Here is a 27,819-nt window from a genome sequence, read left to right on the forward strand (position 1 = left end):
GCAAAGCCTTAGTGGGGAAATAGGAGTCTATAAAAGCTGGGGTCAGGCCCAGTGTCTAGTCTTCTTGTTCCAGACAGCTGAGTCACAGAGAAGGTGCTTAGCCGCAGAGCTGCTTCCTGGCGACATGTTCAGATCTGGGTACTGTAGCCCCTTGCCAGGCAAGAAGGCCCTGTCTGGGTAGGGTCCAGAACTCCTGGGGATATTCTACTGCTGTCTGGGTCCTATTGCTTTCTGTGCTGACTCTGAAGGCTTTGCAAGGGCTTGGCTTCCTGGGCAAGCAGGACATTTTCTCTTCCCTGGGGAAAATCTGGCTCTAGTTGGGGTCAGAGGCACCTGCACTTCTCAAGCAGCAGGGGGAGCTGCAGCAGCAGCTACTCGCAATCCAGATCCCCGCCCCTCTGCCTCAAGGCTTGGCTCCCAGTCAGTTCACTGATTTGAACCAGCATGGCTGACTCTGTTTCTCTCTGGCTCTTGGCCCAATGGCTTTTACAACTTTACTAATACTTTCCCAGATTGGTTGATAGATTTATACTTAATAACCACTAAAATAACCATATCTACTCTTCTACCATTTGTTGAGTGTTTGCTACTTGCCAGACACTTAGTTAAGTATTTTACATACATTATTTCATTGGATATTCCCAATAAATTCACAAAATGGGTATTATAATCCTCTTTGTTCACACGTGGAAACAATGGCTCAGACAGATTGTTTACCATACCTTTATTGTGGTCTTATATTTTACCTTCTTGATAATCTGATAATCTGTGAGATAAGTAATACCACCTTCATTTTAGGGATGAGGATGCAGAAGAGCTGTCTTCCCCAACATTGCAAGTGAATAACATACGTAAGTGGTGGTGGGGCCAAGGTTGAACGTTTTCTCATCCCAAGCCTGTTGCTTTCTCAGCATTACGTTGTCCATCCCCTGACCATCTTGTTCTTAACTGGCAACTGGGAAAGGCTACCACAGGGGCCACTGCAGGAGGTCTGTGTTCCCACAGCAACTCAGTTCAGCGCCCAACCCAGAGTGGGTGCTGCACTTGCTGCAGTGCACAGAACAGCCCCTCCGCTGCCTCCACGATGCTGAGACCTGCAGCAGGCAGTGTGCCCGGGCGTGAAGACCACTCCTCATCACAGTACTTTGCCAGCTACTTCTGTTCTTGAGACGTAAAAGGTCTTTACTGAAAATGCCCACTAGTATCTGTGTGGAGGGGTAGGGAGGAGATGGGATGGGGTAGGGCATGAAAGAGGAGGATGCAAGTAAAGCAGCAGTGTCAGCATCTGTCTGGTGGCCAAGCAGTGTAGCGAGCAAAGATAACGCGCTCTCCCCTCATCAGTAACCTCTTGCCCCAAGTGCTCACTCTGGCTCTGCAGACCCTGCAGGTGTGTGGCTGGCAGCCAGTCCCCCAGACAGCAATGCCAAACCTATTCCTAGTTGAGTCTTGACCTGAGGGACACAAAGGAACTCCCACATGCCTGGCTTGGGTATATGACCCAGCTCTGCCCTCTTGCTTGGGGAGAGCACATACCCGTTTTCCCAAGTTTTCTAGGACAGGCAACCATCATGGACCCCTGGCAGTCATGGTGGGGGGCTGGCAGCCAGCCCGGCAGCCCCCACTCAGTCTCCACAGCCTGACTGCAAAGCTTTCCTCCACACCCCGCATCCCACCCCCTGATAAACAAATTGTTCTCTGTTCCATGGGCCTGCTTTCTCCTGCAGCCGTGCCTCCTCCACATCTGCCCACTCCACAGTTCTAACGCCCTTGTATTCCCTGTCTACAAATTATCAGCACTCAAAGGCAGAAAGCAGGACAAACACACCCATTCTTCTTCTAGGTTACCATTACACAAGCATGCTGGGACAAGGAAAACACGCCTGCAAGGATCCCCCAAACCACTGGACCATTCAGTCAGCAATTGAAGCTGACACTGTGTAAGTTATGTCCCATTAAGGGAGCTGAAAGGCCCAGTTGTCTCTCTTTCATTCATCTAAATGCACCTACTCCCAGAGGCAGTCATCGGCCACAGCCTTAGAGGAACTGCCATCTCAGCACTCATACAGACTCCAAGATGAGAAGACAGACTGTGGCTGCAGGACAGAAAGTCAAACTTTTGAGAAGGCTAAAAAATGTAGTAATGGTAGAGTCTGGGCTTTGGAGCACAACAGATCAAGGTGATAATCTCAACTCCATCTCTTTTAGCTTTGCAGCCTTGCGTTTTCACTCTCTGAACCTTTTGCTCCTCATGTGTGGAACAGGGATAATATCAGTATGGTCCCTTAGGGAAGTGGTGAGGACTAAACAAATAATGTTTGTAGAGCACTTAAGGTGGATTTTGGCACAATAAACAGTCTCTAATTGTTAGCTATTATCATTATTAACAGCAGCAGCAGTAGCATCACTTCTTATCACAACCAAAAGACAAGACTGAGTTTCCTTGAACCTACAGCTAGGGCCTTAGCAAGGAAGCTAGGAGGCAACTTTCCAGAGATCTGGCAGAAATGGAGCTAGTGCTCACAAGATAGACATGCCCATTAAAGCCCATCTAGTGCAAGGCATCTTCTCCTAAGAGTGAAGGAGTCTTGATTAGGGCCAGGAGCAGTCACTGGCTGGTGCTACAATCTGCTTTAAATCAAATTCACCCAGCTCACTGTCTGATAACAGCCTGATTAAGGAAAATGGGCACCATAAATTTGATTCAATATTTGAGAAGAGAAAAGGAGGTGGTCATGTATCATCTGAGAAAAGTCTTTTCGTGACAGCAGGAACTCACTTGCATTCAGCAGTTGTGAAAAACTAAAGGCATTTTGGGGGAGTGGGAGTAATGCTGGAGCAGGCAAGGTAGGAAAGAGCTATGGCCAATTACAGACTCCATAGTCTGGGTTTCCAGCAAAGTGGGGACTGCCTTACAGTGATGAGCCCGATTCCAAAGGTTCTTGTACTTCTATTTCCTCTGGCTTCCTGGGCAGTTCCACATGCATCCCAGACTCTGAGTCAATCTCAGACAGGGGCATCTCTCTTCCCAGGCTCCATTACCTTGGTTAAGAGAACTGGTGCCCACTTGCCTGGCAGTATCCCAACTTCTTCACTCACTGAGGTTTACCTCCCACTGACTTTACCTCCCTGGCATCTCTTGACTCTGTGCTGCCCTCTCTAATCCCATTGTCCCTGCTGCCTTGTCCAGGACTTGCTGACTTTTCCTGGGCTATGGACCAGCTTCTTACACTGTATTCTAGCCTTATCCATGCAACCCATCCTGAACTCTATAGCCACAGCAATCTTTGTAAAATGCAACCTGAGACGCAATTGCTTCACTTTAAAATGTCCTATGACTTAATACCACTGACAGAATAAAATCCAAATTTTTTTAGATTAGCATTTGAGTACCGCGATGACTTGTCTTTCCTGTATCTTTCTCTCCTGTCATTCCTCCCCTCATTTCTCTCACTCTCAGATGTATTCTCCCTGTACTCTAATCCACAGGATTGCATTTTGGTTACATGTTCAAACCACTCAGAATCTCTCTAATTTTTAGGACCCTGTGTTATTCTCCTGCCTGCCTCCTATTCTCTATAATCTGCTTACAAAAATTGCCCTACAAGATGCAGCTCAAATGTCTTCTCTTTGGCAAGCATTCCCTGATCATGCAAGAAGAGGTACTTGTTCCCTAGTCTATGCTTTCACAGTCCCTCATATGCCCTCCTCGGAGAAGGCAATGGCACCCCACCCCAGTACTCTTGCCTGGAAAATCCCATGGACGGAGGAGCCTGGTGGGCTCCAGTCCATGAGGTCGCTAAGAGTCGGGCACAACTGAGCGACTTCACTTTGACTTTTCACTTTCATGCATTGGAGAAGGAAATGGCAACCCACTCCAGTGTTCTTGCCTGGAGAATCCCAGGGATGGGGGAGCCTGGTGGGCTGCCGTCTATGGGGTCGCACAGAGTTGGACACGAGTGAAGCGACTTAGCAGCAGCAGCATACGCCCTCCTCAATCTCCACTAGTATCACCCTGAACTGTAGATTCTATCTGCTTCTATTTGTCCCACAACCCCCTAAATCAAGAATATGAGCTTTCATCTCAGAGTCAGAAACCATGTCTGCACCATCTGTTATCTCAACACCTCTCCTCCCAGCACACACAAAAGGTGCTCAATAAATCAGCGTCGCATCAGAAATGACATGCTGACGTTTAACTTGTATTTTTCCACTGAAGGATTCCATAGTGGAGTGGGAGTACTATTTCCCAAGAATCTATTTCTTATCCTCAGAACTCACTTGAGAGCTCAGCTGCAACTCGTGTTTCAGAGTTAGCACTGTTCAACAGAACTTTCTATGATGATGGAAATGTTCTATTGTGTATCTGCAACTGTCCGATACAGCAGCCACTAGCCACATGTGGCTCCAGAGCTCTTGAAATGTGGCTAGTGTAGAACTAAATTTTTAATTTTAAGTAATGTAAACAGGCACTTGAGGCTAGCAGCTATTATGCTGGATAGTGGAGCTCTAGATTCTCTCTGATAAGGGCCCTTTGTAGAAAGTAAAACTTCCCTCACTATTTCAGTTGTTATTGGTCCCTGCCTTGTTCTTTCAGCTCAAGGGATTGGAAAGAGTGGGACAGGGTGTTTTTTATGAAGCATAAAGCCAGGGAACCCCGCACGGTCAGTTCAGGGTCAGTGATCCCTGCCTACCTGAAGAGGGTTTGAGAAAAATCATCATCCCACAGAGGGCAGAACACACTTTTTAGACAGCCTCAGGCTGCACTGGTGGATTCCAGGCAAACAGGGAAGCCAAGCTCACTGGGCCAGCTCTGCAAACTCTGACAATATTAGAGCTGGCTTAGGCTATCCAAACACTCAGCTGGCCCAGAGCAGGAGACAGGAGATTGATGGAAATGAGTGAATTAGAGGCTCAAGACAAGGGGTTAGGTTATCTGCAAAATCAGATAGCTCTGTTTGAGGACAAAATGTCAGCTGGGTTAAAACTCCTGTCATTTACAGATTACCATCAAGACAGTAAGCATCATTAATAAGGAAATATTAGAAAACTGGTGGAGAAAGTACTCTTCCCTCCCTTAGCTATGCAAAGGGCCCTTGAAGGTGTTGGAGCTTTGTTCCCAGCCCAAGTCTCAGCTTATTATGATTAAGTGGCAGAGGGAGATGTGCAGAGAAGTTTGGGGGCTGGTATTCCACCTTCTCCAGCTTCCTTCCATGGAGGTACCTTTTCTTTTCTTTCTTGGTGTTCTACAGTGTCATGACTTCCATTATTTTAAACTGTCTGGTAAAGGTGAAATATTAAAATAGGATTTAAACTTTGTTTTTCACATAAATAAGTCAGCAAGTCAGAAATGTATCAATGAATCATTTTTTTCCTGATTTTGGGGTGTCACCTGCTCTAGGCAAGGAGTTTAGAAGGATCCTAGTCAGTGGAAAACATCAAGAAAGGAGAGTTCAGTATTTCAGTCCCATGATCTTATCTTACTGCATCTGAGATACAGTGAAAGAGCCTAACATTTCAGTTGGGCAGGCACAGATTCAAATATAGACACTGGGTTCAAATCTAAAACCTTCAAGGGCAAGTCCCTCCGAACTTCAGTTTTCTCATCTATAAAATGGGCATAACAACACCTATAATGCTAGAGGCTGTGAGAAAGAAAGACAATAATGTCAAATACCAAGCCCAGTGCTTGGCACACAGTAGGTATTACAATAACTCCAGGGTCCTGTTCTTGGATTGTAAATGATAGCTCACAGCCCCTCACCTTACAGGAAAATCTCAGATTTCTGTTTTTTCCAGATACATTAACTCAGTAATCCAGATGTGATCAAAGTAACAGTTTAGCACTTGCTAAGTTTTGCTGCACATTATCATTTTTTCCTTGCAACTACCCTGTTGGGGCAGTTATTGTCACTACCCTACTTTATGAATTCAGAACCTGAGGATGAGAGATCTGACCAAAGTTACAAGTTAGTCAGCGTCTGAGTGAAGATTCGTGCCCACCCCCGGGTGGCTTTAATGCTCATCCTGTGGAGTGCCAGGAACCCTGCCTTGCAGAGATGACAATGGTCTGGTTGCCTGAGACTTCCTCCCCAGCAACGAGCTCTCACCTGTGTAGTTCTTCATCTGAGGGTGAGTACTTAGCAGTGACATCAGCCAGCTCCCCAAAGATCTGCTTGCTGTAAACAGTGAGGGAGGAGAGCAGGATTAATTCCTGCCACGTAGAGCTCAGGAGGCACGTGTAATCCTTGATTGAGAGCTCGCAGAAGAAAGGCAGTTTCTTGATCCAGGCAATCTGCCTAAAAAGCAGCTCGTCAGCCAGGCGGCAAAGCAGGGCAAATAGCTCTGCCTGAGTCACAGCATATCTGGAGGGGGTATGGAGAGGGGAAAGTTACTTCTAGTGGCCAAAGCAGTGAGGATGGGGGCCGAGGAGGAGGATACTCCTAAGGGCACAAAGGGTCTCTGGCAGTGGGCTCTTTGCCCTTGACCATGGATCTCCAGCTCCATTCAATCCAGTCTAATGATAAAAGGATAGGACTGGGGCCCGCAGCAAGCTCAGGGCTGGAGGGGCAGGTTTGGTAAGAAAAGGTTACAAAGGGGAAAGGAGGCTTAGACATTTGGGCAGTTGTCAGGAGTATGACTTTTAATGTCGGTGTCCACTAATGCTTCACGTGTTACAAAAAAATTCCCAGTCATTCGTGCACCAGTTTTGGCAATGAAAGCTCCATTAGGGTACCTCTGGTGCCCACTCAATACACGGGTTGACGTAAAACTGAGCCTCGGGGCGAGATAGCTGAAAGAGAATACAACACATCCAGAAGCTTTTCTTGCTCTCACTGCACCCCCTGGTGGTGAGAGTTCAGGAAACTAGAGTTGCTCGGCCCTTCTAAGCTACTGTGCAATGGAAGGAACAGGGCCTTCCCCATCTCTTGCCTGGAGGAAACAGGGTCCCAGTTTTCTTTTTCTCAAAGTTTTCTTTTTCTTTACACCCGATATGTAAAGGTTTGATGGTGGCTTCATGGGGTCGCAAAGAGTCAGACACAACTGAGTGACTGAACTGAACTCAACTGATGATGTCTTCCCTATAGGAAGATAATTGAATTTCCTCTTCTGAAACTGGAGACTAGCTTAAGAAATCTCAGGGTATCTTGGGTGGGCGGGGCAAAGGAGGAGATCTAAGCTTAATAACATTGAAAGAGCCTATGGTCCAGGTCAAATGACTACTGAGTACAGCAACGGGTAGGCCTAAATGGCGGAACTATTATCTACTCAAGCAGAGCTGACAGGATTGAGAGTATTTCTTCCACTCACTCAGGCCTGCACACAGAGCACACGGCACTAGGCTACCCCTGAGTATGTTGACTAGGGATACAGACGGGCCACAACCAGTACTATGTTAAGAAGCCTAAACTTAAAGTATGATTATATCCAGAATTACAGCTCATCTCTGGCACAGAAACGGTCAAACCCATTCCAAGGTCTGGCTTACCTAAATCCAACCAGAAACAAAAGCCCTTTAATCATAGCTCCAGTTCTATGAGAAAAGATGTTCAAGAGAAAAATGAAGAGACCACTGACTTCAATGATAAGCACAAATTTGTCCTCTGATGCCTGAGTCATCACTTATTATACCCTGACTCATTTCAAAGCCTGGGGTAGAGAAGCTTGGGATGAAGGTGGGGGTGGGGAAGGGACCACATTGAAGCTGCAGGGCTAAATACAGCAAAGCTCACTCACCCATCTTCAATCAACATGGGTGTGCCCAATGGCTCCAGGTCCTCGGCTGACACCAGCTGATGAATCAGACTGTATGACTGGGGATCCAGGCTTCGAGCTTGTGGGGGCAGAAGTGGCGAGTGGGCAGAATAGCTAAAAAGGTGCGGTATATATTGATAGTGTGGAGGCACAGACATCCCCATGTACTGATCCCTGAACGCCACGAATCCATTTAGTTCCACAGACCTGCTGGAGAGAAAAGTCTCATGTCAAGCAGAACCATCACAGGTCCACTGCCTCCTCAGAGAAGTGAGCCAGGAGGTGGCTCAGGTGTTCTTTGGCTATGCTCTCTGTCTTCAGTAAGCCAGGACCATAGTCAATGGTAACATGTATGTCTCCCCTACTCAATGGGGACTCTGTGCGAGTGTGTCTAGGTGTGGCTCACCTTTGGACACTGAGGACCTGGCAGAGTTGTACTGAATAAATATTGATTACATGATCTCTTTGCCACATTTGGGGAGTTTCACAGAATATTCATAGACTGTGATGACAAGGTGAGTGTTTATATTTTATACTGCTAGGACAACTAAGTCAGAGACAGGCTAAGTGTCTTGCCCGACCACAAAACAAATCAGCACCAAGCAAAGAACTTGGCATGTGGCAACAACTTCCTGGACATTCAAAGGAAGGAACAAACTAGGGAACAAATGAATGAATAAAAATGATAATGAAATATCAAGAGAAAGACACATTCTTATCTTCCCCCCCTTTTGGAGAAATTTAACCCTTCAGTCAACTAATATTACCTAGATGAATCTCCTATAACAGGGCTGGCAAACTATGGCCCATGGCCTGTTTTGGTAAATGAAGCTTTATTAGAACACAGCCATGCTCATTCATTTACCTATTGTCTCTGGCTGCTTTTGCACTACAATGTCAGAACTGAGAAGCAGGTCTGTAAGACCTAGACTGTATGGCCAGCAAAGCCTAAAATATTTACTATTTGGCCTTTATAAAAAATGTCCTATTGTAGAGATTTCTGGAGAAAAGAATCTTCCTTGGTGATGGTTATATTCACACCTAACAGCTAACTTAAGATACCATTCTAGAACCAAGAGTCTTCAAAAACTGTTATTTCATGATACCAGCAAATCTGACTAACTTGAAAAGTTTTCAGTTTCTTAAAATTTATAATGTGAAAATCTTCATTCTTGCTGAGGCAGAGAAATGATAGCTTAGTCCAAAATTGTCAATTCCCACCCACCCCCACCCCCAAGTGAAAAAATAGCCAAGCAAAAAGAGCTACAATTAAAATGTCTTTCTGTTAGGTGAAGAAAATATGGACACAAATAGTGGCTACAGCACTTTAGCAGTCTGCAAGAGAATGTCAACATTTTCAGGTCTTTAGCTAAAATATGGCTGCTACATACTGCTTTGCATTATCCTGACTCCTACCCCAAAAGCCTGAGGAAGCAAGAGTACAGTGGCTGAGACAGATGCGCAGGAATACCAGCCCAGCCCAGAGGCTGCTTGCTTACGAGTCCACTCTGAGTGATCCCCAGATGATGCTGGGTTTGCCTTGAAGCTCACCTGGAGGAGAGTGTAGAGCCGGGTGAGGGCTGGTTGCTCTCTGAAGCCCTGTTCCCAGGGGAACTGTGGTCGCTGTCACCATGGTTGCTCCAATGATTGGCCTCTTCCTCAAATTCTTGCCCAGACATAATCCTTTCGATCTCTTCCTCTGATATCTTTGATAAGGTATTGATATATGTTAGACTGAGTGCTCAGGATACTCTCTGTTTCTTTTTTAGGACTGAGAACTTATTTAAACTTCATGGGGATTCCTAGAACTCTCTAGAGAGAAAACCAAATTTCCTCCCCTCCACTCCCATACTTCAGGTCTCTCTCTCATAATCTTAGGACAGCTTGGTTGCTTGCCTACCAGCACTATGGCTCACCACAGCCTTCCTTTTGCCTATTTCCCCTCCTCTCAAGACACAAAGCCTCTAGGTTCCTCATCATTCCTCTTTGTCCTTCATCTAGTCTTTCCTACTGTTGAAACACCACTCTTCTATAACAAACTCCTACTTGCCCTTTAAGATCCAATTCAAATGTCACCTTCGTTTTGAATCCTTCTATTACTAAGCACAGATGGAATTTTAGGTCTTTTTTCTATCTACTCATATAATTCCATGTATTCTGAGACACAGAATACCATAACAGTTAAGAGTTTGAATTTTACAGTCAAATCACCTTTGTTCTAATCCAGGTTCTGCCACTTTCTAGTTGTACCATCTTAGAGCAAGTCATATAATTATGTAAACCTAAGTTCCTTCATCTGTATAGTGGAGAGAATAATAGTAAGTATCATATAGGATTGTTGTGAGGATTAAATTAGTTAATATATTAATACATGTTTAGAAAAGAGCCTAGCAGATAGTAACTATTATAGAAGGTTGACAATGATATCTTCATTACCACTGGATAATGTATCACAAAAATATCCCCAATAAGACCTTAGGCTATGACAGGATCTAGAAGAAAGCAGTACTCAAATGAATGCATGATGGATAAACGAATAAATGTCCACTTATTAAGTACTGACTATACACCTTTACACAAGTTTTCTTAGTAAGAAAGACATTTCTAAGCCTACTGAATGAAAGAAATTATAGCTCCAACAAGCAAACTGACCTGCCCATGTCTGAGCAGGAGTTTGAGGAAGAGGCCGGAGCAGCCATGTATGCAGTCCAGTGCTCTAACGACAATGCCATACAGGGAGTGGACAAACACTTCTTCCACAAAGTGCTTAACCCAGGGTTGAGGCCAAGGTGGCTAAAGTCAGCACACAGAATGAGAGTGAGTGTTGAGTAGGAAGAATCAGATGAATTTTTGCTTTTTGTTCCTAAGAAAAGCCTGGGAGGACATTTTCTCCCAAGTCTATCTGACTCAAAATTGCATACTTCTTTGTTGCAGCAGCCTATGAGGGAACCTAGAGCTGCTCCAGTCATAAACACAGGAGACATTTAGAACTGGAAGTCAGCCAACACAGAGGACTTGGAGGGAAAACAAGAAATGTTTACCTGGTGCTCAAGCTGAGTGATTGGTTTTAAGTAGCTTGGACTGCATATTGAATTAGAGGGCTTGTCTTTTTTTATTCAGTCACACGTAGCCAGGAAAAAAACCCCAAAAAACCAAACCAACCCAAATCTTTTTTCTTAGAAGTCCGTAGAACACAGAACATTGTTTACATTTTATGAGACACACGAAGACAAATGGTGCCATCAAATTACAAAATATCTACTGAGGCCCTGAATGTGTAGCCTCAGTGATGGTGGTGAGAGCAAGATCAAAGCATGGAGGGCATGAAAGTACTTGAGTTTGGTGAGAAGGGCCAGTTATGGCAAAATCCTGCTGATTCTGGCTGGAGTCAAAGTTGGACTGTAGAGTCCCTCCCTGTGGGTCCCCTGGGACACTAAACAATACTAATGCCTTGAACAGGAGATGGGGCATGTGGGAGTGCCTGAATCTGGGCTTAAATCTCATCCACATTTCCTGTCTGGGTACTTATTGTTGAGCAAATCACTCAAGTTCTCTGAACCTTAGCTCCCTCATCAGTAAAACAGAGATAATAACACTCCCTCTTAGCTCCTGGTTCCCTCACTAGATGCTGGAGCAAACCTCACTATCTTACAGGTTTAAGTCAGATAGACTTGGAAGGTTAATCTAAGATAAAGTTATTAAGTGCATGAGCACAACAGGTGCTCAATAAGTGGAAATTCTATTCCTTTTTAAGTACAATTAAGGATTTGGAGATAACAGCTCTCTTTTCCTAACATACCACCTAGAAACAGAAAAAGACTAAAAGGAAAATTATATGCCCAGTATCAAAACCACAAATGCAATGACAGATGAAACATTTTTCTGAGCATCAGCTTCCTCAATTCTGGAGAGAGAGTCTGTAGATGTAAATGACTGAAGATCCCTTGGCATGGTGAGAGAGCCACAGAAGGTACAAAGGAACATTAGGTAATACTGAGGAAGGTTTTCATTGAGGAAATGCTTAAGAATTCTTCCCAATGGATAAACTTTCTATTGTATCTAAATATAAAATGAACAAATACAAATAAAGACTATATGTGAAAAGCCCATAGCTAATATCATACCCAATGGTAAAAAATGGAAAGCTTTTCCTCTAAGATTAGGATCAAGGCAAGGATGCCCACTCTTACCATATTATTCTAGATATTAATGGAAGTCCTTGCAGAGCACTAGGCAAATTTAAAAAAAAGAAAGAAAGAAAGAAAAGCCATTCAAGTTAGAAAGGAAGAAGTAAAACTATTTCTGTTCACAGAAGACATACAGTCTTTCTATGTCTTAAAGATGTCACCAAAAAGCTATTAGAACTAATCAAAGAATTCAGCAAGGCTGTAGGATACAAAGCCAACACGGAAAATTAGTTGCATTTTTATATACTAACAATGAATTACCTGAAGAGAAAATTAAGAAAACAATCTCATTTACAATAGCATTAAAAAAGAATAAAATACTTAGGAATAAACTTAACTAAGGAGGTGAAAGAAATTAAAGACACAAATAAATGGAAAGACATCCTGTGTTTATAGACTTAACATTGTTAAAAACTCCATACTCTCCAAAGTGTCCTATAGATTCAATGCAATCCCTATCAAAATTCCAATGGCATTTTTTTTGCAGAAAAAAAAATCCTAAAATTCATATGAAATCACAAAGAACCCCAAACAGCCAAAACAATCCTGAGAAAGAACAACAAAGCTAGAGGCCTTGCATTTTCTGATTTCAAAACATATTACAAAGCTAAAGTAATCAAAACAGTAAAGTGCTGGCACAAGGACAGACATACAGGTCCCCCCAATAAGCCCAGACAGACAGTCAAAATATCTTTGACAAAGCTGCCAAGACTACACAATGGGAAAAGGTGAGCCTCTTCAACAAGTGGTGCTAGGAAAACCAGCTATCCATACGCAAAAGAATGGAATTAAGAGTTTTACCCACACTATATGCAACTCAATGGATTAAAGACAAACATAAAATTTAAAAAGCTCCTAAAAGCAAACATAGAGAAAAAGTTTCTTGACACTAATTTTTTTTTTACATTGAAGTATAGATGATTTACAACATTGTGTTAGTTTCAGGTTTATAGCACAATGATTCAGTATTTTTGCAGAGTCTATTCCATTATAGGTACAAGATAATGGATGTAATTCCCTGAGCTATAAAGTATTATCCTGTTGCTTATCTATTTTATATATAGTAGCTCAAATGTGTTAATCCAATAACCCTAATTTATCAATGAATTTGTGACTATGACACCAAAGCAAAAACAGACAAATGGAATTACATTAAACTAAAGACTTCTGCAAAACAAAGTCAACAAAGTGAATAGGCACCATCCAGAAAATTTTTACAAACCATGTATCTGATAAAGGTTAATATTCAAAATATATATGGAATTCCTACAACCCAATAGTCAACTAAACTAATCAGCCTGATTAAAAAATAGCAAAATACTTAATAGGCATTTCTCCAAAGAAAACACATGAATACCTAAAAGACATATGAAAAGATGTTCAATGTTACCAATCATCAGGGAAATGCAAATCAAAGCCATAATGAGAGATCACCTCATACTTATTTGGATGGCCAGAATCAAACAAACAACTACGCAAACAAACAAAACCCCCCAAGAAAACAAGAAGTGCTGGAGAGGATGGAGAAAATTAGAACCCTGTGCACTTGGGTGGGAACATAAAATGGTGTGGTAACTACATAAAAATAGTATGGAGGTTTCTCAAAAACTTAAAAACAGAATTATCATATGACCCAGTAATCCCACTCAGGGTATTTATCCAAAAGAGTTGAAATTAGGATCTTGAAGTGGTATTTGCACTCCCATGTTCACTGTAGCCAAGGCCGCTGTCACTACAGCCAAGAGGTAGAACAATCGAACTGTCCATCAATGGATGAAGAAACAAAATGTGCTACATATTACTTACAATAACCAGGCCATGGAAGCAACCTAAATGTCCATCAACAGAGGAATGGATAAAGGTGTGGTACATATATATGGTGGAATATTTTTCAGCCATAAAAAAAGAATGAAATGGGGGAGGAGCCAAGACAGCGGAGGAGTAGGACGGGGAGAACACTTTCTCCCCCACAAATTCATCAAAAGAGCATTTAAACGTTGAGTAAATTCCACAAAACAACTTCTGAATGCCGGCAGAGGACATCAGGCACCCAGAAAAGCAACCCAAGTCTTCGAAAGAAGGTAGGAAAAAATATAAAAGACAAAAAAAGAGACAAAAGAGGGAGGGATGGAGTTCCGGCCCGGGAATGGAGTCTTAAAAAGAGAGAAGTTTCCAAACACCAGGAAACCTTCTCACTGCTGAATCTGTGCCGAGCTTTGGAACCACAGAGGGCAACATAACAGGGAGAAAAAATAAATAAACAATTAAAAGTCGCAGATTGCGAGCCCTAGGGTAACTCCCCCAGTGGAGAAGCAGCGCAGACGCCTGCGCACGCCATTAGCAAGCGGGGGCTGGGCAGGGAGGCAAGGCTTGGGCTGCATCGCTTAGAGTAAGAATCTGGCCCAAATGTCCTGAGCGCTATCTGAGCGAAATAATTTGGGCTAGCAAACCAGACTGTGGGATATCTACCACGTGAAAAGCCAGCCCTAACCTAAGACACCCCCAGGCCTGCGCACGGAACAAAGGACTGAACCGAGATAGCCGGCTGCAGACCTTCCCTATCCGGTGACAGGCAGCCAGAGCCGGAAGGGGGCAATCGCAGCCCCAGAGAGACATTATCTATAAAACTGTAAGCCGGCTTCTTTGCTAACTAAAACTTCTTGGAGGTCTGGACAGTCAACATCTGCCTGAGAAGGTGCGCCGGTTTTACATCCAGATAACCGAGTGGCGGGGAGGCGATAAGTCGCAGCATTGGCACTCGCCAAACACCTCATCACCTGAGCTGCTCGGACCTGGGAAGAGCACAAAACGCAGGCCCAACCGAGTCTGCGCCTCTGAGGACTACCCGAGTGCCTGAACCTGAGCGGCTTGGACCTGGGAGGTACATGCAGCCCAGGGCCGGCCTCGGATTGTTCCCGGCGGAACAACCTAGAGCCCGAGCAGTGTGGGCAGGGAGGCTACACGCGCCCTGAGCGGGGGCAGACCCAGTGTGGCTGAGGCACTGGGAGCGCACCCCAATGTTATTTGCTTGCAGCATTCCTCCCTCCCTCCCCACAGAGCGACTGAACAAGTGAGCCTAAAAAAAAAAAAAAAAAAGTGTCCTCCACCGTCCCCTTTGTGTCAGGGCGGAAACCAGACACTGAAGAGACCAGCAAACAGAAGAAGCTATAACAGAGGGAAACGCCTTAGAAGCTACAGGCAATAGATTAAAACCCTGTGGTTACTACGGACTACATAGGAAGGGGCCTATAGATCTTGAGAAATGTAAGTCGGACCAAGGAACTAGCCAAAAATGAACTGAACCCACAATACTCACAACAAAATCAGAGAAAGTCCTAGATATATTTTACTATTTTTACGATCATTCTTTCTTTTATTTTTTTTTTAAATTTTAAGTCCTCTATTGTTCCTTTAATTTTCACTTTTATAACCTATTACTTTGCAAAAAAAAAACACAAAACCCTATTTTTTTCTTCTTCAGCAAACTTCATATATATATATTTTATAATTTTTTGACCTTGTTTTTTTTTTTTCTTCTTTTCTTTAACATTGTATTTTTGATATTCCAAACTCTACTCTAGATTTTTAATTTTAGCTTTTTGGTATATGTTATCAATTTTGTACCTATAGTTTTTTTTATAATTTCTGTGACTTTTTTTTTTTCTCTGTTTCTTTCTCTTCTTCTTTTATATAACATTGTATATCTGAAATTCCAAACTCTACTGTAGATTTTTAATTTATGCTTTTTGGTATTTGATATCAATTTTGTACCTGTATTTTCTTTATAATTTTTGCGACATTGTTTGTTATTTGTTTGTTTGTTTTCTCTCTTTATTTTTCTTCTTCTTTTTTTTAACATTGTATTTTTGAAATTCCAAACTCTACTCTAGATTTTTAATTTTTGCTTTTATGTATTTGTTACCAATTTTGTACCTTTAAGAACCCAATCTTCAGGACCCATTTTTCACTAGGGAGTGAGATTACTGGCTTGACTGCTCTCTCTCCCTTTGGACTCTCCTTTTTCTCCACCAGGTCGCCTGTGTCTCCTTCCTAACCCCTCTCTACTCTACCCAACTCTGTGAATTTCTGTGTGTTCCAGACGGTGGAGAACACTTAGGGAACTCATCTTAGGGATCTGTCTCCCTCCTTTTCATTCCCCCCTTTTATCCTTCTGGCCACCTCTGTCTCCTGCCTCCTTCTTCTCTTCTCTGTATAACTCCATGAACATCTCTGAGCGGTCCAGCTGTGGAGTGCACATAAGGAAGTGACTACTGGCTAGCCCACTCTCTCCACTATTGATTCCACCTCATCTCATTTGGGTCACCTCTAACTCCCTCCTCCCTCTTCTCTTCTCCATGTAACGCTGTGAACCTCTCTGAGTGACCCTCACAGTAGAGAAACTTTTCATCTTTAACGTAGATGTTTTATCAATGGTGCTGTATAGAAGGAGAAGTTTTGAAACTACTGTAAAAATAAGACCGATAACTGGAAGTAGGAGGCTTAAGTCCAAACCCTGACTCCAGGGAACTCCTGACTCCAACGAACATTAATTGACAGGAGCTCATCAAACGCCTCCATACCGACACTGAAACCAAGCACCACACAAGGGCCAACAAGTTCCAGGGCAAGACATACCAAGCAAATTCTCCAGCAACAAAGGAACACAGCCCTGAGCTTCAAGATACAGGTTGCCCAAAGTCAACCCAAAACCATAGACATCTCATAACTCATTACTGGACATTTCATTGCACTCCAGAGAGAAGAAATACAGCTCCACCCACCAGAACACCGACACAAGCTTCCCTAACCAGGAAACCTTGACAAGCCACCTGTACAAACCCACACACAGCGAGGAAACGCCACAATAAAGAGAACTCCACGAACTGCCAGAATACAGAAAGGACACCCCAAACTCAGCAATTTAAACAAGATGAAGAGACAGAGGAATGCCCAGCAGATAAAGGAACAGGATAAATGCCCACCAAACCAAACAAAAGAGGAAGAGATAGGGAATCTACCTGATAAAGAATTCCGAATAATGATAGTGAAATTGATCCAAAATCTTGAAATTAAAATGGAATCACAGATAAATAGCCTGGAGACAATGATTGAGAAGATGCAAGAAAGGTTTAACAAGGACCTAGAAGAAATAAAAAAGAGTCAATATATAATGAATAATGCAATAAATGAAATTAAAAACACTCTGGAGGCAACAAATAGTAGAATAACAGAGGCAGAAGATAGGATTAGTGAATTAGAAGATAGAATGGTAGAAATAAATGAATCAGAGAGGATAAAAGAAAAACAAATTAAAAGAAATGAGGACAATCTCAGAGACCTCCAGGACAATATTAAACGCTACAACATTCGAATCATAGGGTTCCCAGAAGAAGAAGACAAAGAAAGACCATGAGAAAATACTTGAGGAGATAATAGTTGAAAACTTCCCTAAAATGGGGAAGGAAATAATCACCTAAGTCCAAGAAACCCAGAGAGTCCCAAACAGGATAAACCCAAGGCGAAACACCCCAAGACACATAGTAATCAAATTAACAAAGATCAAACACAAAGAACAAATATTAAAAGCAGCAAGGGAAAAACAACAAATAACACACAAGGGAATACCCATAAGGATAACAGCTGATCTTTCAATAGAAACTCTTCAAGCTAGGAGGGAATGGCAGGACATACTTAAAATGATGAAAGAGAATAACCTACAGCCCAGATTATTGTACCCAGCAAGGATCTCATTCAAATATGAAGGAGAAATCAAAAGCTTTTCAGACAAGCAAAAGCTGAGAGAATTCTGCACCACCAAACCAGCTCTCCAACAAATACTAAAGGATATTCTCTAGACAAGAAACACAAAAACGGTGTATAAATTCAAACCCAAAACAATAAAGTAAATGGCAACGGGATCATACTTATCAGTAATTACCTTAAACGTAAATGGGTTGAATGCCCCAACCAAAAGACAAAGACTGGCTGAATGGATACAAAAACAAGACCCCTACATATGTTGTCTACAAGAGACCCACCTCAAAACAGGGGACACATACAGACTGAAAGTGAAGGGCTGGAAAAAGATTTTCCATGCAAACAGGGACCAAAAGAAAGCAGGAGTAGCAATACTCATATCAGATAAAATAGACTTTAAAACAAAGGCTGTGAAAAGAGACAAAGAAGGTCACTACATAATGATCAAAGGATCAATCCAAGAAGAAGATATAACAATTATAAATATATATGCACCCAACACGGGAGCACCGCAGTATGTAAGACAAATGCTAACAAGTATGAAAGGAGAAATTAACAATAACACAATAATAGTGGGAGACTTTAATACCTCACTCACACCTATGGATAGATCAACTAAACAGAAAATTAACAAGGAAACACAAACTTTAAACGATACAATAGACCAGTTAGGCCTAATTGATATCTATAGGACATTTCATCCCAAAACAATGAATTTCACCTTTTTCTCAAGCACACATGGAACCTTCTCCAGGATAGATCACATCCTGGGCCATAAAGCTAGCCTTGGTAAATTCAATAAAATAGAAATCATTCCAAGCATCTTTTCTGACCACAATGCAGTAAGATTAGATCTCAATTACAGGAGAGAAACTATTAAAAATTCTAACATATGGAGGCTGAACAACACGCTGCTGAATAACCAACAAATCACAGAAGAAATCAAAAAAGAAATCAAAATTTGCATAGAAACGAATGAAAATGAAAACACAACAACCCAAAACCTGTGGGACACAGTAAAAGCAGTCCTAAGGGGAAAGTTCATAGCAATACAGGCACACCTCAAGAAACAAGAAAAAAGTCAAATAAATAACCTAACTCTACACCTAAAGCAACTAGAAAAGGAAGAAATGAAGAACCCCAGGGTTAGTAGAAGGAAAGAAATCTTAAAAATTAGAGCAGAAATAAATGCAAAAGAAACAAAAGAGACCATAGCAAAAATCAACAAAACCAAAAGCTGGTTCTTTGAAAGGATAAATAAAACTGACAAACCATTAGCCAGACTCATCAAGAAACAAAGGAAGAAAAATCAAATCAATAAAATTAGAAATGAAAATGGAGAGATCACAACAGACAACACAGAAATACAAAGGATCATAAGAGACTACTATCAACAATTATATGCCAATAAAATGGACAACGTGGAAGAAATGGACAAATTCTTAGAAAAGAACAACTTTCCAAAACTCGACCAGGAAGAAATAGAAAATCTTAACAGACCCATCACAAGCACGGAAATTGAAACTGTAATCAAAAATCTTCCAGCAAACAAAAGCCCAGGTCCAGACGGCTTCACAGCTGAATTCTACCAAAAATTTAGAGAAGAGCTAACACCTATCCTCCTCAAACTCTTCCAGAAAATTGCAGAGGAAGGTAAACTTCCAAACTCATTCTATGAGGCCACCATCACTCTAATACCAAAACCTGACAAAGATCCCACAAAAAAAGAAAACTACAGGCCAATATCACTAATGAACATAGATGCAAAAATCCTTAACAAAATTCTAGCAATCAGAATCCAACAACACATTAAAAAGATCATACACCATGACCAAGTGGGCTTTATCCCAGGGATGCAAGGATTCTTCAATATCCGCAAATCAATCAGTGTAATACACCACATTAACAAATTGAAAAATAAAAACCATATGATTATCTCAATAGATGCAGAGAAAGCCTTTGACAAAATTCAACATCCATTTATGATAAAAACTCTCCAGAAAGCAGGAATAGAAGGAACATACCTCAACATAATAAAAGCTATATATGACAAACCCACAGCAAACATTATCCTCAATGGTGAAAAATTGAAAGCATTTCCTCTAAAGTCAGGAACAAGACAAGGGTGCCCACTTTCACCACTACTATTCAACATAGTTTTGGAAGTTTTGGCCACAGCAATCAGAGCAGAAAAAGAAATAAAAGGAATCCAAATTGGAAAAGAAGAAGTAAAACTCTCACTGTTTGCAGATGACATGATCCTCTACATAGAAAACCCTAAAGACTCCACCAGAAAATTACTAGAACTAATCAATGACTATAGTAAAGTTGCAGGATATAAAATCAACACACAGAAATCCCTTGCATTCCTATACACTAATAATGAGAAAACAGAAAGAGAAATTAAGGAAACAATTCCATTCACCATTGCAACGGAAAGAATAAAATACTTAGGAATATATCTACCTAAAGAAACTAAAGACCTATATATAGAAAACTATAAAACACTGGTGAAAGAAATCAAAGAGGACACTAATAGATGGAGAAATATACCATGTTCATGGATTGGAAGAATCAATATAGTGAAAATGAGTATACTATCCAAAGCAATCTATAGATTCAATGCAATCCCTATCAAGCTACCAACAATATTCTTCACAGAGCTAGAACAAATAATTTCACAATTTGTATGGAAATACAAAAAACCTCGAATAGCCAAAGCGATCTTGAGAAAGAAGAATGGAACTGGAGGAATCAACCTACCTGACTTCAGGCTCTACTACAAAGCCACAGTCATCAAGACAGTATGATACTGGCACAAAGACAGAAATATAGACCAATGGAACAAAACAGAAAGCCCAGAGATAAATCCACGCACATTATGGACACCTTATCTTTGACCAAGGGGGCAAGAATATACAGTGGATTAAAGACAATCTCTTTAACAAGTGGTGCTGGGAAATCTGGTCAACCACTTGTAAAAGAATGAAACTAGAACACTTTCTAACACCATACACAAAAATAAACTCAAAATGGATTAAAGATCTCAACATAAGAACAGAAACTATAAAACTCCTAAAGGAGAACATAGGCAAAACACTCTCTATGACCCACATCCCAGAATATTGGAAATAAAAGCAAAAATAAACAAATGGGACCTAATTAACCTTAAAAGCTTCTGCACATCAAAGGAAACTATTAACAAGGTGAAAAGACAGCCTTCAGAATGGGAGAAAATAATAGCAAATGAAGCAACTGACAAACAACTAATCTCAAAAATATACAAGCAACTCCTACAGCTCAACTCCAGAAAAATAAATGACCCAATCAAAAAATGGGCCAAAGAACTAAACAGACATTTCTCCAAAGAAGACATACAGATGGCTAACAAACACATGAAAAGACGCTCAACATCACTCATTATCAGAGAAATGCAAATCAAAACCACTATGAGGTACCTACCATTTCACACCAGTCAGAATGGCTGCGATCCAAAAGTCTACAAGCAATAAATGCTGGAGAGGGTGTGGAGAAAAGGGAACCCTTTTACACTGTTGGTGGGAATGCAAACTAGTACAGCCACTATGGAGAACAGTGTGGAGAGTCCTTAAAAAACTGGAAATAGAACTGCCATATGACCCAGCAATCCCACTGCTGGGCATACACACTGAGGAAACCAGAAGGGAAAGAGACACGTGTACCCCAATGTTCATCGCAGCACTGTTTATAATAGCCAGGACATGGAAGCAACCTAGATGTCCATCAGCAGATGAATGGATAAGAAAGCTATGGTACATATACACAATGGAGTATTACTCAGCCATTAAAAAGAATACATTTGAATCAGTTCTAATGAGGTGGATGAAACTGGAGCCTATTATACAGAGTGAAGTAAGCCAGAAAGAAAAACACCAATACAGTATACTAACGCATATATATGGAATTTAGAAAGATGGTAACAATAACCCTGTGTACAAGACAGCAAAAGAGACACTGATGTATAGAACAGTCTTACGGACTCTGTGGGAGAGGGAGAGGGTGGGAAGATTTGGGAGAATGGCATTGAAACATGTAAAATATCATGTATGAAACGAGTTGCCAGTCCAGGTTCGATGCACGATACTGGATGCTTGGGGCTAGTGCACTGGGATGACCCAGAGGGATGGTATGGGGAGGGAGGAGGGTTCAGGGTGGGGAACACATGTATACCTGTGGCAGATTCATTTTGATATTTGGCAAAACTAATACAATTATGTAAAGTTTAAAAATAAAATTAAATTAAAAAACAAACAAACAAACAAAAGTTAAACACACACACACACACACACACACACACACACAAAAGAATGAAATAAAAGAAGAAATAATGACATCTGCAGCAACATGGATGGGACCCAGAGATTGTCATACCGGGTGAAAGTAAGCCAAAGAAAGACAAATATCATATGATATAGCTTTTATGTGGAATCTAAAAAAATAGTACAAATGAACTTATGTAGAAAACAAACTTATGGTTACCAGGGGGGTAATGGGTGGGGGAAAAATTGGGAGATTGGGATTGAGAATCTCCTATACTACTACTATCTATAAAATAGGTAACTAAAAAGGGACCTATTCTACAGTACAGGGAACTCTACTCAGCACTCAGTAATGGCCTATAATGGGAACAGAATCTAAAACAAGAGTGGATATATGTATAACTAATTCACTTTGTTGTACAACAGAAACACAACACTGTAAATCAACTATACTTCAATAAAAATTAAGAGCAAAAACCACAGAGCAAAACCATAGAGCAAAAACAAAAAACCCAAAATGTGCTATATACAAAAATGGAGTATTACTCAGCTTTAAAAAGGAAGGAATCCCATCATGTGCTACAACATGGATGAATCTTAAGGACATTATGCTAAGTGAAATAAGGCAATCACAGAAGGACAAGTACTGCATGATTCCACTTATATGATGTATCAAAAGTTGTCAAACTCTTAGAAGGGGAAAGTAGAATGATGGTTGTCAGGGACTGGGGGGAGGGAGAAATATGGAATTACTATTGAAGTTTCAGTCACAAGCTTAAAAAAAAAGTTCTAGAGATTTGCTATACAAAATGTGCATATAGTTGACACCACTGTATTGTACACTTAATTTGTTAGGGAGGTATATTTCATGTTATGTGTTATCACACAAAATAGAGCAGATACGAATGGAGACTGAAATATATTAATTTGCAAGACATATACATGATTTGAATAAATGAATAAAAATGTTTGATTAAAAAGAGAATCCAACTGAGTGCATATGTATACCAGGCTCACATGACAGAAAACCCTCCCATACATCATCAGTGTATGTTTTAAGACAACTCTGAATTCCTGTCTTTCTCTCATTCCCCCACATTCAATTGGATAACTGCTATCAATTTTACCTATTAAACATTTCTTGAATCTATTCCCTTTCCTCAATCTGCACTATTACTGCCCTACTTGAAACCACAGTCTATATCTCTTGCCTGGACTTCTGTAACATTCTCCCCCCGCCTCCCGCTTTTTTCTTGGGGGGGGGGGGGTCACATGATATGTGGGATCTTATCTCCCCAACTAGGGATAGAACCCACATCCCCTGCAATGGAAGCATGGAGCCTTAACCACTGGATCACCAGGGAAATCCTATAAAATCCTTTTAACTGCTTTTTCTTTGCCACCAGTTTCACCTACCTTTAACCCAGCTTTTCAAAAACATGTCTTTCCCACTAGACTGAGTTTACAGTACAGGGGGTCTGGTAAACAGTAAGTATTATCGAGTAAATGTTTGTGGGACTGAATGTATTACCTTCCTCACTTTACAAATAAGGCAATGAACTTTAGGCGGAAATACCTTTAACAACATTGAATAGCTAAGTAGTCTTGCTGATTTCTGCCAGACTAACTACAACCTACAACCTTAAGTGACTGATATAAAAATCCTCTGGCAAATTCCCTGGAAGTCCAGTGGTTAGAACTCCATGCTGTCACTGCTGAGGGCCTGGGTTCAATCCCTGGTCAGGGAAGTAAGATCCCATAAGCCATGTGGCCAAAAAGTTAACAAATAAATTATCCTCTGGATGCTTTAGAACCAGAATTGTGTTTACCTTCTGTACAAATCCTTTAAGCAAGTTGAGGGATCACAAGAACTTTAATCATTATCTTTACATATTTAAGATTTTCAAAACACATTCATACCCAGGTTCTAAAAGCAGTTTAACAGGAATGAAAGTAAAGCTGGCTCCCCACCAGAAGCAGAGAAGAGGATCAGGGTGAGCAGCTTCAGGAGCATCTAGAGGCTTCAGCTTCCAGGGTGCACCACAAAGAGTAAGACCCAGAACTCACCTGGACTGGCCCAATGCTCTTATTCCGGCCTCCGGGCATGCCATCTTCTCTGATTGCTGGAAGTAAATATAAAATAGTAAGAAGCATGCCCACAAGAGACTAGGCACAAAGAGAAAACTTATTTGGCCAAAAGCACAAGGTAGTAATTGGTGAAGCTAAGATTAAAACACAGGTCTTTCTGGACCCGAAGCACATATTCTTTCCATCATAGGCAGCAGATACTTTTGGACTCCAAAGGCACTGGATACACACACTGTATACATTCAATATGCTCAAAAAACATGATGGCATTATTAGTAATCCTACAGCTACAAATATCCCACCAGGATGATGAATTTTAAAGCCTTGATAAATTCAAGAAGGTTCAGTTCAGTTCAGTCACTCAGTCGTGTCCGACTCTTTGTGACCTCATGAATCGCAGCACGCCAGGCCTCCCTGTCCATCACCAACTCCTACAGTTTACTCAAACTCATGTGCATCAAGTCGGTGATGCCATCCAGCCATCTCATCCTCTGTCGTCCCCTTCTCCTCCTGCCTCCAATCCCTCCCAGCATCAGAGTCTTTTCCAATGAGTCAACTCTTCGCATGAGGTGGCCAAAGTACTGGAGTTTCAGCTTTAGCATCAGTCCCTCCAATGAACACCCAGGACTGATCTCCTTTAGGATGGACTGGTTGGATCTCCTTGCAGTCCAAGGGACTCTCAAGAGTGTTCTTCAACACCACAGTTCAAAAGCATCAATTCTTCAGAGCTCAGCTTTCTTCACAGTCCAACTCTCACGTCCATACATGACCACTGGAAAAACCATAGCCTTGACTAGATGGACCTTTGTTGGCAAAGTAATGTCTCAGCTTTTCAATATGCTATCTAGGCTGGTCATAACTTTCCTTCCAAGGAGTAAGCCTCTTTTAATTTCATGGCTGCAATCACCATCTGCAGTGATTTTCGAGCCCATAAAATAAAGTCTGACACTGTTTCCACTGTATCCCCATCTATTTCTGGAGACAAAAAGAATATTTCCATTTTTAAATACAGTATTTTTACTTCTAGGCTAGGTTATCCAGTCTATAAAGTCCTTAGGGCATGGTTGGTTGCCTGTAAAGGTAAAGGCTCCAAGCCTAACAGTTACCTGGGATAATTGAAAGGCTGACAGGAAGTTCATTTTCCTTAAAGCAGAAATCATTCTTGGTCTTAGAAGAATACACATTCCAACTTAGACAAGCTTGCATCTAAATCCTGTTTTTGCTAGGTCTGAGTAATTACAAACAAGTTTCTTCATCTCTCTGAATTTCAGTTTTACAGAAAAACAAAGAGGAATATTGGAAGCTGTTTTATGGGGAATTGTGAGGGTTATATATAATTTAGCTAAAGCTCCAAGAATAGGGCCTGGCATTTCCTGGTGGCTCAGAAGTCAAAGAATCTGCCTGCAATGCAGGAGACCTGGGTTTGATCCCTGGGTTGGGAAGTTCCCTGGAGAAGGAAATGGCAACCCCACTCCAGTATTCTTGCCTGGGAAATCCCATGGACAGAGGAGCTTGGTGGGCTGCAGTTCATGGGGTTGCAAAGAGTTAAATACGACTGAGTGACTGCTTTCCACTTACGAAGTAGGAGGTAACTGAATTGGGGGCAAGAAACATATACAGCTAGATATATATTACTTACAGACATGATGGTTGTTCTCTTTTAACCTAATTTCAAGTTCTAAACATCTTAAAATTACTTGCTGCTGTTTCAGGGCCAGTGACAGTCTTTAGACACTTCTATTTCCAATACTGATATCTCACACATACCTTTGCTTCAGCTCACAGGTACAGAACAAAAATCTATCATTGGCAGGTATAACACTGAATATTTCTCACTTGATATTTCACTCTCAATGTCTTGGAGGTGAAGAAGGAATTCAACATGCTTTCCTTCTTGTTTAAAGTGCCATAAATTTTAAAGATTTACATCTTACCAATTTCTTGTTCTGTTATTTAAAAACTTGTGTTGTCCCTCAACCCCACCTGGAGTAAGAAACGCATATACATGTTAGGTATTGTCATGGCGTAAAGTTAACCCACAAGTGAAGTATTATTGGTATTATCACTCCCACTGAACAAATAACTCTAATGCTCAGAAAAATACTTTCCTTTGGGTGATAGAAACTAAATATTAGAATCAAGATTTGGAGCCCAGGCTATCAGATTAAGACTAACTTTCTTTCTACCACTATAATTTCCCAAAATGTGTGTGCACCCCACTGGAGAAATATAATTTTAGGTTGTGCATTGATAATCTCTTAATTATACACTTATTCTAATGTGCATTAAAAAAATACTGATTTTCCATTCACTGAAGTGCTAAAAACTGCTTTAAAATTCACTTTGATATTTTCAAAAAGATAATTTAAAGAAGAACATAAAATAAACAAGAGTACTGGTTTAATCAGAGATGGTAACATTTGTTAAAATGGTATGAAACTGCCTGAAGTGTGGACAACATTATGTCATAGTGCCTCTGTTAAAAACAAAAATTTGGCTCATACTTTAAAACTTATATCATACTCAGATATACTGATCCTCACAACAACCTTAAAAAGTATATATTAAAAGTCTGTTCTTTACATCTGTATCTCCTTTGCTACAGATGTAAAGAACAGACTTTTGGACTCAGTGAGAGAAGGCGAGGGTGGGATGATTTAAGAGAACAGCACTGAAACATGTACAGTACCATATGTAAAACAGATGGACAGTGCAAGCTCAATGCATGAAGCAGGGCACCCAAAGCTGGTGCTCGGTGACAACCCAGAGGGGTGGGGAGGGAGGGAGGAGCGTGACTCAGGATGGGAGGGACACACGTATACCTGTGGCCGATTCATGTTGCTATATGGCAAAAACCATCTCAATATTGTAAAGAAATTATCCTCCAATTAAAATAATTAACTAAAAAATAAAACAGCAGCGCGCGTGTACACACAAAGTATAATATCCTATGCAGTTTAAACAAAAAGGGACTTGTTCAAGGTTACTCAGTTAAGAATTGATAGAGCAGGGATTCCAATTTAGGTCTTCTTATTCTAAAGCTGTACTTGTTCCTTGATGCTACACTGAGTTAAGAGCAAGTTTTTCAGCAGGGCTGAGTCTTTCCGGTAGTGAACTTAACAAAACAAAGGGCTTTTGGGTAAGATCACAGAAAGAATTCTGCTGCACTTCTCATCTAAACCTAAAAAATAGGCATCAGCTATGGTTCTCCTCTCTGCTTAGAAGAAGCACAAATATTTTTCCTGCTCTAGAACGCATTCCTCACCTGCTTAGGGGTGGGCAGCCAACGAAACCAATGAAACCAGAAAGACGGACACAAAGCTAACCACATCAAACCCCTGCTCAAAATCCCCTGGGTTCATTGTGGTCTATGGGTTAATTAAATTCAAGTTCCCATGCTTGGCATTCAAGATTCTCTGGGATCCGGTTCTTATGAGACTCTCCATTCTCATCTTATGCCACAAATGTTACATTGTACCTATAGAGAACTGTTAGTTCCTGAATATGCCATGCTGTTTTACAACACAGTTTGGCAGAAAGTGAAGAGGAACTAAAAAGCCTCTTGATGAAGGTGAAAGAGCAGAGTGAAAAAGCTGGCTTAAAACTCAACGTTCAGAAAACGAAGATCATGGCATCCGGTCCCATCACTTCATGGGAAATAGATGGGGAAACAGTGGAAACAGTGTCAGACTTTATTTTTGGGGGCTCCAAAATCACTGCAGATGGTGACTGCTAGC

At 41.3% G+C, this 27,819-nt stretch overlaps 1 protein-coding gene across 7 annotated transcripts in view; it reads right to left on the reverse strand.

The window, feature by feature from the left end:
- NR6A1 (nuclear receptor subfamily 6 group A member 1) overlaps positions 1-27,819 on the reverse strand; it is a 232,304-nt gene that overhangs the window by 12,576 nt on the left and 191,909 nt on the right. For 4 of the 7 annotated variants that reach the window (XM_044925555.2, XM_044925553.2, XM_025260558.3 and 1 more), the window contains 4 exons: positions 24,062-24,117; positions 9,304-9,458; positions 7,735-7,962; positions 6,108-6,362 (listed from right to left, as the gene is read on the reverse strand). In XM_044925555.2, the coding sequence (XP_044781490.1) occupies positions 6,108-6,362; positions 7,735-7,962; positions 9,304-9,458; positions 24,062-24,117 (694 nt within the window). 7 annotated transcript variants of the gene reach the window in all.

The sequence above is a fragment of the Bubalus bubalis genome, chromosome 12 (genome assembly GCF_019923935.1).
Source record: "Bubalus bubalis isolate 160015118507 breed Murrah chromosome 12, NDDB_SH_1, whole genome shotgun sequence".
Taxonomy (NCBI): Eukaryota; Metazoa; Chordata; class Mammalia; order Artiodactyla; family Bovidae; genus Bubalus; species Bubalus bubalis.